Raw genomic sequence first — 12,734 nt, forward strand, 5'->3', positions numbered from 1 at the left:
AGAGACTGAGAAAAAACAGGAACTACAACGATGGCAGAACAAACACACGGGGGGGGGTCCCTAGGGGGGGTTCGGGTGACTGGTTTCTGCTCAAACCAGCTTCTCCATCCGGTCCCGTTTCAGAGGACGATCACAGAATCACCGTGGAAACGAGACTGCAGCTGTGATCAAAGACGCTTGCCTCCACCTGTTGCTCCTGCAGAGGGATTTTGGTTGGACCGTCTACGACCAAACAGGATGTTGCCCCCCCCCCCCCGTTCATTTAGGAGTTAACTGCTTCCTGTCCTACTCCGAGGCTTTCATGATGGACTGTATCCCGAATGCAGAGTCGATTAAAGTGATATTCAGATCCCAGAATGCACTATCCGTAAGAACGCCACTCTCGTCTTCTAACAAGGTGAGAGCAGTTTGAGAATGCAAATGAAGCCCAGAGATTCCTATTTGAATATGCAAATTAAACTGCTATTCAAAGAAGGGAGGAAAAGAGTTTCTGCATCAATTTGGAGAGAATTATTAATCATGTCAGAATAAATCAGCTTTAAACGCCGTCAGCCGCCACCCCCTCCCCACGCCATCGCCTCACCCCCTCCTCACGCCATCGCCATCGCCTCACCCCCTCCCCACGCCATCGCCTCACCCCCTCCTCACGCCATCGCCTCACCCCCTCCTCACGCCATCGCCTCACCCCCTCCTCACGCCATCGCCTCACCCCCTCCCCACGCCATCGCCTCACCCCCTCCTCACGCCATCGCCTCACCCCCTCCCCACGCCATCGCCTCACCCCCTCCTCACGCCATCGCCTCACCCCCTCCCCACGCCATCGCCTCACCCCCTCCTCACGCCATCGCCTCACCCCCTCCTCACGCCATCGCCATCGCCTCACCCCCTCCCCACGCCATCGCCTCACCCCCTCCTCACGCCATCGCCTCACCCCCTCCTCACGCCATCGCCTCACCCCCTCCCCACGCCATCGCCTCACCCCCTCCTCACGCCATCGCCTCACCCCCTCCTCACGCCATCGCCTCCCCTCCTCGCCATCGCCTCTCCTCCTCACGCCATCGCCTCTCCTCCTCACGCCATCGCCTCACCCCCTCCTCATCGCCCCTCCTCCTCACGCCGTCGCAGTGAATCACAGACGGCACAGGAACAGGGCCGTTTAAAGCAGACGTCGTTTAATGAGACTTTCATGGGAGTGAATTCCACAGATGTTCCCGTTTTTAACTTTAGTTTCATCCACAAAACAAAAACAACAAAAAACTCATTTAAGAACAAACCAGAATAATTTACAAATGTTATCTGTGAGAACCGGGACTCGGGCGGAGCCGCTGCTAAGCTAACGCTACAGGATGGTCCGCGGTGGAGGGAGAGCCCATCCCCCGCTCAGCTCCCATCAATCGTCCAGGTTGATGTTGTTTCCGAACTTAGCGTAGAGCTGGACCTTCAGGTTGCTCAACAGCCGCTGGATGGCCGACACCCGCTCCTCAAAGCCTTTCACCTCCTGCTCCAGAGCTTCCTGAGGGGAGGAGACGGGAACAACGTTCACACACGTTAAAGTCAGAATCCATTCCGGTTTAAACCAGATTCCCATTCAGTCTGTAGCCGCGTTGTCTTCGGAGACGCTTCATTCAGCGAAACACATGCTAGTCAAAGCTAACGGAGCGCTAGCAGGCTAGCCGTCTCATCATTTAGTCTCTGTGCTAAGTGATGCTAACTGCCTGTAGCTTCATGCTAATGCCGCAGAGGCAACACTCATCTTTAAACAAGAACAAAATAGTTCTGATGTGAAGATGTCTGGATGACCTGCAGCCACCGGGCGGAGGCGCCGTCAGCAGATCATTCTCGGAACACGCGAGCTGAAAAATGTAGCGAAACGCACAGAAACGCGACGCCTTCCTTGTTCAGGAACAACGCAGGCCATCAATAATCAATGAGCACCTCGTGTTCGAGCAGGTTTTACCGGCTTCACCTTCGTTATCTCTTCAAACCAGCGGCAGCAATTTGTACAAGAACAAACTGACATCATTTTGGCTACACAAACAATGAGTTCTCTCCAACCAGGACGCCGCGCCTCAGACGGGCCGGGATACGACCTGATCCCGTCCTTAGATCAGCCCTCCTCCGGCACCGCTGATCAGGAAGAGAACTGCTCGTGACCTTTTACAGCGATCACATGATGAATTTTCCGACGCAGGCCTTAAACTTAATGAGAGTCTGACGCCTCCAGCTCAGGTGAGAACGAGAACGGGATCGTGATCGTGATCGGGAGCGCTCACCTTTGCAGCCTCCAGCATCTCCTGAGTCTCTTCCTGGGTGTGACTGACAAACACGTCTCCGATTTGATACGGGATCAACTGCGAGTCGTCGTCGACCATCATCAGCTCGTCGCCGGCGTCCTGTAAGTTCTGCAGCGCTTTCTGTGGCAATGCAAGCAGAGAGTCCATTTTAAAATGTTCCAGTTTGTGAATGACGCTAAACTTGAGATGTAATTTAGTCAACATGAACTGGAAGCTTCCAATGATGGTGAATAAGAACTTTTATCGTCGATATATTCACACCCAAACGGTCTGAAAGTACTTGAGTGCTACTACTACTGCCCAACAAACAGGTAAACTTGTGACGTATGGGCGTGAGCTATGACATCAGCATCTTCATTGTGACGCTTACTTTCTTAGCCTCTATTTCATTTTTGAGCTCCGTCGTCCGGCTCGTGAACCGCGCAAATTCATTGATCTTCTGCTGGTCCTCGTAGGTCACGTTAACGTCTTCGCCCGCCTGCAGAGAAAACCCGTTTCATGCGTTTGTTTACATTCCAACCAACATGCCCAACGCTAACCCGGCTAATAAGCTACAGCTAGCTAGCGAGAATCCGTTAACTATTAGAATATAACCATGTTATCGTGAAACTAGTCTAGCTAGCAAACACAACAGTGACAGGCCAACAAGCCAGCTAGCAGGCTAACAGCGGCTCGGCTGATAGCCAGCTAGCAGGCTAACAGCGGCTCGGCTGACAGCCAGCTAGCAGGCTAACAGCGGCTCGGCGGACAGCCAGCTAGCAGGCTAACAGCGGCTCGGCCGACAGCCAGCTAGCAGGCTAACAGCGGCTCGGCCGACAGCCAGCTAGCAGGCTAACAGCGGCTCGGCTGATAGCCAGCCAGCAGGCTAACAGCGGCTCGGCTGACAGCCAGCTAGCAGGCTAACAGCGGCTCGGCGGACAGCCAGCTAGCAGGCTAACAGCGGCTCGGCGGATAGCCAGCTAGCAGGCTAACAGTTAGCCAAATGCGCTAACCTAATCGAGGTCTTACATCTCACCGTGTTCACTGCTCGCGGATTTTATCTCAACAACACGTCGCCCGCCTCCGTTCACATCTCCGGTTGAAACGGCACCGGAGTGCTTTCACAATAAGAGTCATTCTTTACGGTAAACTTACCACAGGTCCCTTCATGGTGGCCGCCATCTTGGCTTCCTCGACTGCACTAAACCAGGGACAGCAGACAGTACATAGGGACGTCACCGCCACCTAGCGGCGGGGGGGGGGGGGGGTTGTTATTTATTTTTTGTTAGTTATCTATTTCAGGCAATGACAAAAAAAGCAAACAAAACAACCCGTGCCACATTTAACAAATAAATAATATGCCGATTCAGCCTGAAAGGGAGTGGGAAGAAGAATCAGGGTTATTTAAACCCCCCTATTTCTCATAATATATAAACATAATAAGCTCCACTGTTACAAACTCCAAATTATATCAAACAACAACTATAGACTTTATGATTTTGCATAATCAGGGAGGAGTCAGTGAACGACTCAGTGGGGACGAAGAATCGTGACTCATGAGTCAGTAAAGTGAATCGCGAGTAACACGACGACAAAGTTCTTTTGGTCTCTTTAGTCCTTTTAATGGCGTCTTTTATTTAGCCGAGCGGCTCCTTTTAAAGCTAAGCAGCTAATGTTACGTAGCCTTAAGCAGGGCCTTAAACGGGAGCCTTCGTTTAGCAAGCAGCATCCAGGCGAGTCAACAAGGCGGTCTGAAGAAATGCGCAGCCCGTCTTAGATAGTTATTTTATCAATCCGGAACTGCAGCTATGTAAATATGTCTTCAACAAACAGTACTGCACCCAGGATCAATATTTGCATAATTCACCCCCGTAGTTTGAGGATTATAATTCAGACTGAGTCCAGGAGTTGTTATTGGACCGAATGAAATGAACCACATCAAAGAGTTGTGTTCTGCTGAGCAAACCTTTCCTGAGAAACTCTCAAGTTCTACCAAAACTGACCTTTAACCTTTGACTTTCAGGCTCGTCGGTAAATTTGTGGCCTTTTTGCAGGCCTGACGCACAAACATTTAGCTTGGGGGGGTTGCAGCTGCAGGATTAGCATCAAATCAATCGAGTAGAATCGAGACGGGCGAGTCCCCCCCCCCCCCCGCTTGGTGCTGCCGACGGGACACAACGGGACACAACGGGACATTGTCCTCGTGGATTCCAAGCCTCGGCGTCGTAAACTCAATGCTGCTGCTCATCTGGGTCCTCAAACACCATTTTGTTTGGCAGTTATTTACGCACAGATTTGTTCTTGGAGGTTCTAAAGAATAAAATAAAACGAGAGTTCAGGAGTTTGTTTTAATCCGCTCTTATTGATGATGATCGGCTTAAGGCCCATTTGCCTGTCATCTCTGATGTGTTTTATTGATGTATTGACGGACGCTCGATGACAATCAAGATGATTTCATTACAAAGCTCGCCGCCTGTATTGATGAGCCGAGCCGATAAACCGAGCACGTGCACTTTGTCATGCTAATAAAGCTTTTTAAATCAAACGCTATCAAAGCAGGCGATCAGTTCGATGCTCTTTAACGATTCCTTTGAGGGAGAAGCGTCTCATCAAAGCGGAACACCTGAAGAACGCGTTCCGGGGGCGGGCTTGGACGCACGTGCGCGTGCGTTCTTGCTTTGTCAGCGTTCCAGGCCGATATCCTAATGCGCATCCTGTTGCATCCCAGCGCCGGCGTGCTCGGAGGCCGGCGCGGCGTTCTCACACAGATTACCCTGAGCTCATCATGTGCCTTCGCCAAACAGTCCGCTGGGCGGGTGGCGGCCTTCCTACTGGATGATGACTTCCAAACAGCCCCACCCACTTTAAAGCACACATTAAATAGCCTGCTAACAACAGGCTATAAACACAGCGTCGCAGGAACGGCTCTCACACGATCCATATTTATCTTTCTTCAGGAGGATCCAACTCGTCTGGACTGCAAGAGAAATACAGTAAGACCGCTGGGGGGGGGGGGGGGGGGGCATCATCACGCAACAACAACTCACCTGAGCATTCTTTATCTCATCCAGGTGAACCTGAGCTTCCAGGAAAGCCCGTCTGTTGGTATCGACTGCTGAAAATGGGAAACGAAAGTTCCACCATCAAAGATTTAGCCAAGGTAAGAGGACGCCGCCGCCAGCAGAACCCGGTTCTGCTTGACGGCGCCGATGTCATCGCTGACTATCATGACGCGTCATTTCTTCTAGCCGGAGAAGATTCCCGACACTCATGAAAATGGATCGGTGAAAGGCATCACGTCCACGGAGACCGACGGTGAGCCACGAGCGGCGGGATGAGTCAGAACCAGCTGATCTTTCCAAATCGATACCCGATCACATGACCCGTCCTTTGGACTCTCAAAGCTCTGCAAACACAGCGACTCCCAGCCGGACTCCGTCTCCGGTCAATCGATGTCAACTAGAGATGTGGACTCAGCTTAGAAGAGTCCACATCAGAACCCGTCCGGGTTTGTTCCTCTGCAGCGCCGGGAGCGCCGACGGGTTCTCGGCGGCGCCCGAGTTTGCCTAAGCGCTCGTGTTGACACGGGAGATGGCGTTCGCTCCACGCATGAAAGGGTTCTGCCAACGTTCCCAGCAGCAGCGGAACCGTTCCAGAACGCCAACACAAAGCTACAGCTACAAATACTCACGCAGTACTTCTACTTCCACCTTGTGGAGGGATGCGTTTTAAGAGTTCTCAGTCAGTTTAGCGTTCAGGTTTACTGAAGAGACGAATTATTGACAAAAATAAGGACATTTATAAGGAAACAAATGGATGAGAATCGGTTTAAATTAAAGTCAAACATTTTAGAATAAACAGGAAGAGCACGACCGGTTACTGGATAAATTGTGTACATTTTTCATTCGTGGTTGACATTGGAGTCCCTCAAGGCTTAGTATCAGGGCCAAAACTCGAACATACATACTATCCAAGTATCCAACATATCCGTTTATTTGATGGGACAGATCAATGTTCTGGCTGTTCTTTAGAAGTCAGATAATTAAATGATTGATCGTATTAACCGTGTATCGGTGAATATTAGATTACGTTGTTTGGATGTTTACATCATGTCGTTTTTGGTTGGTTGTCTTCTCCTTTACAGCTAACATTGAAACTGCGGTCCAGAAAAATGGCGGCCCCCCCGTGGGACACCATTCCACAGACTCGACGGACATCGGTTACGTCGTTATCGGAACGGGAACGGACCGCCAGACGGTCGACGCCCAGGTTATCTCTGAAGTCCTTGAATCCGTCGTCCCGAAAGACCCGGAGACGCCGAACGAAGACCAAACCGACGTAAGCGTTCCCGCCTCCGAGCCGGCGCCGGTGAGTGTCCCGCCCCTCAAGACATTCCCTCATCAAGACATTCTGACTCAACAAATCCCACCAGACATCAAAAGCAACGGCCAGCCTCCGATCTGAGAAGAGTTTCCTGTTTTAAGTATTAGTATTGATCCGCTTTATTCTCTATATCTGAGGAGGACAGAGGAGCCGGATTAACACGGGACGCCGTTTCATGGGATTCGTTTTTGCTCTAATCTGAGAATCAGCTGTGATCACCTTCCTTAATCTGCTCCGTAATTACACAGGATAAAAACTAACTAAATCATTTCTGTACTCACAAAGTCGTCAAATCAGCGACACCAAAGAACCCGAAACGGGAAGGAAACGGGAACAGCCCTGCAGTAAATACGGCCTGAACCAAGCCCCGGATCCCGACTCCGACTCGGACTCGGACTCGGAGCGGAGCGCACGATGCACCAGAGGGCGCGCTGCATTCGTCCGCCTTAGAACAGATCGGTCCCAGGGAGGCGGGGCTTCTGGACGCTGTAGATGCTCTTTGCGTGGGCGAGTCCGACATTCCTAGATGCAAACTGTCGACAGTTTTCCAAGCGTTCCCGAGTCCTGCTAGTCAAATGACTCGTCGGGCCGGGCATTCCGGGCAGGCCGTGGCTTTCCCCTCGCAGGCGGATTAGTGAAGCTCGCCTCGTCGTCGCCATCATGAGGCTCACCCGAGACGTTCCCGATTGGTCCGTTTCTTTCCTGCCCCGCTCCGATACGTTAGAGGCATAAGAAGTGAATGTAAAGATTGTTTTATTAAGTCTTAAGGTAAATTGTAGTCACCGAGAAAGAGACCGTCCCTTTGAAGCTTTGGAGACGATCCGTTGGTGGCGATGGCAGAAAGGGTTAATACTAGTTTGTGTCATTCCTCGGCCCGGCCCGCATCGGGACAGCCGCGTATTTCCTGCGGGACCGCCGTCCCGTTTGTGCGGCTGATGTCGCCTAAACATGAATGTTGATTCTCACGATCAAGGACTCGAGTGGAGAGGAAGCCGCCGCCCTCGCCCGCCCACGCCGACACGTTGAAACGTCAACGCAAACGGACACGGGGAGCGGAGCAGACATCTCAACGCAAACCGGAGACGACGACGACGAAGATGATGATGATGATGCTACCATGAGTACTGAGGGGCGGTTGGAAGAGGAGCCTGCAGCCACCGGGGAAGCCTTTCCCCGGAGTGGACCCCTGATTGTCCACCAGGGGGCAGCATACGGACCGCCTTCCGACCGCCGGGCGGAGGAGCTCATCGCTGATGAAGACGTTGCGTACGAGAATAGAACGTTCAGAGCAGAGCGAGTAGAAGTTGGTGACAGGAGGCGTGAGGAAGACGGCACCGGACCCGACCAGAACACGCCCCCGGCCGGCGGACCTCCTGCCGTGCCGCCGACCGTGTATCCCAACCTTCCCAGAGTGGTCATCGACTGCGTCGAGGCCGCGTTCGCCGGCGTGTTGGATTTCATGGACTCCGCTCCGGTGACCTCACGCAAGCCGAGCGGAGATGAGGCAAGCGACGAAGACGAGGAAGACGCCGAAGAGGCGTCGGCTGCTAACGCGCTAAACGAAACCACTGAACCCGAGCCCGAGGCTGCCGGGGGGGCCGGGGGGGCCGGGGGGGCCGCGTTCATGGAGTCAGCCGTGGCTACCGGATCTAACCCAATCACATCCATCGATAAGGCTGCAGAGGAAAACGACACGGAAAGGATCCTCCTTCATCGCTCCGGCCTTCCCGAGGCGGCGGCGGATCGCAGCGAGGAAGTTCTCGCCGGAGTTTGTGAATCATCTTTTGACCAGAATTGTGAGCTGAGCGTAGAGGAAGTAAAAACCGAGGACGACGGTGAAGGAGCGACGGACCAATCAGCGCCGACCTCAGAACCTGCGACCAATGGCGTGCTTCCTGATGCCCGAAAGGGCGTTCCCTTCCTGGATGAAAAGCCAGTTTCTATAGCGATGAGGGCAACCTCAGAGGTCGTCTGGGAGGAGCCAGATCCTACGATGGCAAACCGGGACCTGCCCGTAGAATATTCCGTCCTGGTTGTGACAGAAATTTCCATTGAGGTGGAATCAGCCCAAAAACGGGCCTCTGCTGCTGCTGGGGAGGTACCAGGAAGTGAGGAGCCTGCCAGTCAGCCTATCAGCTTTGAGGACGGCGTCTTGAAGTCTCCTGAAGATGACATCATGCTTGAGTCCATTCCTGAAGTCAGAGGTGACGTGGGAGAAGCACGGCCACGCCCTTTCCCTGTCAGAGATAATGCCGACGTAGAAACGGCCATCGATGCGCTCTGCCAAGAAGTTTGTGCCGCCACCGATCGGGATCCTGAATGTGACAGAGACTTCCCATCGGAGGAAGGGGCGAGAGCTGCAACATCTGTGGCCCGTTATGGAGAAGAAAGAGAGACGTCTCCCACCCCGGAGGAGTCGAGTGAGGAAGAGACGAAAGACTCAAAGGAAAAGGAAGCAGACGCCACGCGACCGGAGTCCGAGCCCGTGCCTTCGGAAGATCCCGATACAGGTGCTGTGGGAGACCATGCTGGATCCAGCCCTGTTGTTCCCGAGGACCCTGGGGTGGAGGGTACAAGTCTCCAAACGGCCCAGGTACCGTTGGTGAGCCTCCAAGCACCTGAAGATGAAGATGAAGATGAACCAGAAGCGTCTGCAGACGCTCCCGGTGATCGGCACCAGAGGGCCGAAGGCTGCCAAATGTCAGACGTGGAGAGACCTGCCGACGCTGCCCTCCAAAACGGTCACCCGATGACCTCCGAGGAGCTTTCACCAGAGGTCACGGTCGAGTTTGAGCCGTGCGCTTTAGTCCAGGAGGAAGTCGTAGAGAAGAGCGTCGTGGAGCGACAGACTGGACTCCTAGCGGTCATCGCCGAGGCAACGGAGGACGCCTGTGTTCATCCAGCGGATGTTTCAGACACCGCTGACCAGAACTCCGTACCGGAGCCCGTGGAAAGGTCCGTGGATGCTGAACGGGACGCCCTGACCTCGGAGGAGGAGGTACCGGAAACCACTGCAGACCACGAGTCCTGTGTTTCAGTCCAAGAACACGGCGCAGAGGACGACGATGATGATGATGATGAAGAGGCAGAAGTGACCAACAAGACCTCGGAGAAAGACGCCGACGAAAAGACGATCAAAGAAAACATCGAGTCTGCGTACGGTTCTCAAAACGCTTCTTCGTGTGTCGACGCCCTTCTTCAAGCCACGGCACGAGAAATACTCACAGAAGAACGCGGCCTCCCGTCCTCAGAGGTACCGCGGGACGTACCGCGGGACGTACCGCGGGACGTCCCGGCCGAGGAGACGGGCAGCTCAGACATGAAGGACTTGCGGGTCCGGCTGCACTCGGCCTGCGTGTCGGTCGTTGAAGACTCGGCGTACCGGCTGGAGGACGTGAACGTGTCGTCGCCGGGATCCGGCATTACCGTTACCGTTCACGTGACTAAAGGGGCGGGGCAGCATTACTGCCGTTAACAACACGAGTCACGTGACCTCTGCTTCGTTTATTATAAAGTTCTGATGAATAAAGTGAAAGTCTCCTGCTCTGAAAGGAAGCGACTTATTCCTGACTCTTTAGGCTCGGACGGGTTTCGTGTTCCAGAACCAGAACCACACTGTGGGATTATACTTCCAGTACACTCGCCACCAAGACACGGCGAGGCCCTCGCTGAAGGGCACAACCGGCACACATTGTTGAGTACCACTGAGGGGGGGGGGGGGGGGGGGCACGCGTGAATCAAAGGCTGATTGTCGCTGCGCGTAGGCAGAGGCACGCTAGGAATTGTGCTCCCATCTCGCTGCTTGCATATCGTCAAAGGCGACTCTCTGTGATGGTGTGTAGGACGCAGCTAGCCCAAAGCGAGCCGAGCAATCTCTAGCCGAGCCACAAACCGGGACTGTGGAGCCGGAACCACCCGCAGAACCCGAGGAGAACCAAGAGAGCGTCCCAGAAGAGAATCCAGTTATGAACTTCTTCAAAACGCTAGTAAGTGTGCCGGCCCGTGACCCGGAGTGGGGCGCCATGCCCGGACTGCGTTTTTATTCCAGTACTCCGTCTGCTCCGTCTCCCACGCTGGCGTGAAGACGTGTTTCGTGGCTTTTCCGTGTCATTTACATTTATCTCAAGGCTGCTGGAGAACGTGCAACAAGCCGCCGTTGTACTTCCTCTTTCGCCGTTTTAAGGAGGTAAAACCGCCGCGGCTAACGCTAACAGGTCTTTGGACGTACGGAATGTGGCGGCTTATTGTTCCAGCCTCGGCGTGAGCTCACAAGGGACGCCTGTCCGGTCGGGCGTTGAGGCTTGTGAGGACGGAGCGAGGACAGCGCCCTCTGTGGACTCGTCTCTGCTCAGTCAAACATAGCTAGAATCGCACCGGGAGAACTGGATCCACACGGCGATCTGGATCAGAACCAGAAGACATGTTTCATGGTGGTTCATATCGGACCCCTTTATGACTGGGATGTTCGTAAAGGAGCCTTCCCCGGTGGCTGCAGGCGCCTCGTCCAACCATTTGTTTGGTAAATGGGAAAATCCAGATGTTTGTATCCGGATCGCTCTGGATCTAAATTAGAGCCATTTTTATGAATCCATCCGGCTCACGAACAGACAAACAGAACCTCCCGGGTAAAAACCACAACATGATCGATCTTATCTGCGTTCAGGTTACTGGAGTTCGTTTTCCTTCCCTTCACAGGTGACTTCAACCAAAACCAGCAAAAAGGAAGCTGCTGCTCCGGCCGCTGCAAAAGATCAGGTGAGACCGATCGGAGAAGCCGGTTACTTCCTGCTTCAGGTGAACTCGATCTCTAACTGCTTCCTGTTTCTGTTGCCTACTAGTCCCAGAAGGAGAAACAACCGGCGGCGGCAACCTCTGTGAGAACTTCCACTATTTTCATTTGATCGTTCTGTTTTATAAAGCGTGTAATTTCCGGATTTGATCGTTCTGTTGTATAAAGCGTGTAATTTCCGGATTTGATCGTTCTGTTGTATAAAGCGTGTAATTTCCGGATTTGATCGTTCTGTTGTATAAAGCGTGTAATTTCCGGATTTGATCGTTCTGTTTTATAAAGCGTGTAATTTCCGGATTTGATCGTTCTGTTTTATAAAGCGTGTAATTTCCGGATTTGATCGTTCTGTTTTATAAAGCGTGTAATTTCCGGACGCTGACGAGTTCAGGTAAACCACGCTAAACGCAAACCGGTTCCCCTTTTAGATCTTCTCGTACCTGTTCTAACATCGGCACCTTGAAACGTTTCTGCGCTCTCTTGGACAGGTCGCACAGGTGTCCGAGCCGCCGGCCGCGCCCAGAGGGATGTCCGTCCCGCCGCCGCCGCCTCCAGAACCGCCAAAAATAGAAGTCAAAGCAGAGCTTGCTGTCAAACCCGCAAAACTGACGGCAAAAGATGAACCGAAAGCTGCTGCTCCGGAACCCGAGTCCACCAAAGCAAAATCAGCCAAAAACACTCTGAACAAACTGTTCCGCCCAAAGGTGAATGGGCCGGGTCACCTCCCATGTCTGGGCCCGGTTCTTCTGACGCCGTTGACGTAAACACAACGTGCAGCTTTGAGACGTTTGTCTTCTCACGCTAACATTAAGTCACGTTTAGAATGTTAAACTCTTCATTATTTAAGAGACGCCTTCACTGTCCTGCCGAAAAGGAGGAGGCCGCCCGATGCGTTCAGGGACTGTCGTTTATTCCAGCGCTAACATCCCGTCAGTAAAAACGTCTCTTTCACAACAGACCTGCTGAGTTCAGCAAATCACAGCGACTTTACGTCTTCAGAATAAAAACTTTGCTCTCCAGGTGACAGCAGCTGACGGGTCAGCACCAGGTGTAGACGTCCAGGTAAATCAAAGCAGGCTCGGGTTCGTCTCTTTCAGGGAGAGGAAGAATAAGCATCCGAGCCTTTTGGGTTCGGTTTATTTTAAGTTCTGATCCATCTGCTTCTGCTCAGAGTGAGGAACCAGCTGCAGCTCAGGAGGCGGATCAGCCAATGGTAGAAGAGCAGGTAAACCAACAGGAAGCAGGAAGTGCTCCGTTTGGTTCCGTTTGGTTCCGGCGCCGCTGACATGACG

At 53.1% G+C, this 12,734-nt stretch overlaps 1 protein-coding gene across 1 annotated transcript; it reads right to left on the reverse strand.

The window, feature by feature from the left end:
• Positions 1-1,155: 1,155 nt before the first annotated feature.
• pfdn4 (prefoldin subunit 4) lies at positions 1,156-5,339 on the reverse strand. Its single transcript, XM_068749279.1, has 5 exons — positions 5,321-5,339; positions 3,429-3,518; positions 2,665-2,772; positions 2,274-2,414; positions 1,156-1,513 (listed from the first exon to the last, which is right to left on the reverse strand). Exons 2-5 carry the CDS (start codon positions 3,453-3,455, stop codon positions 1,391-1,393), a joined length of 399 nt encoding a protein of 132 aa, XP_068605380.1. The 5' UTR covers positions 3,456-3,518; positions 5,321-5,339; the 3' UTR covers positions 1,156-1,390.
• Positions 5,340-12,734: the final 7,395 nt, after the last annotated feature.

Source organism: Brachionichthys hirsutus, chromosome 2 (assembly GCF_040956055.1).
Source record: "Brachionichthys hirsutus isolate HB-005 chromosome 2, CSIRO-AGI_Bhir_v1, whole genome shotgun sequence".
Lineage (NCBI taxonomy): Eukaryota > Metazoa > Chordata > Actinopteri > Lophiiformes > Brachionichthyidae > Brachionichthys > Brachionichthys hirsutus.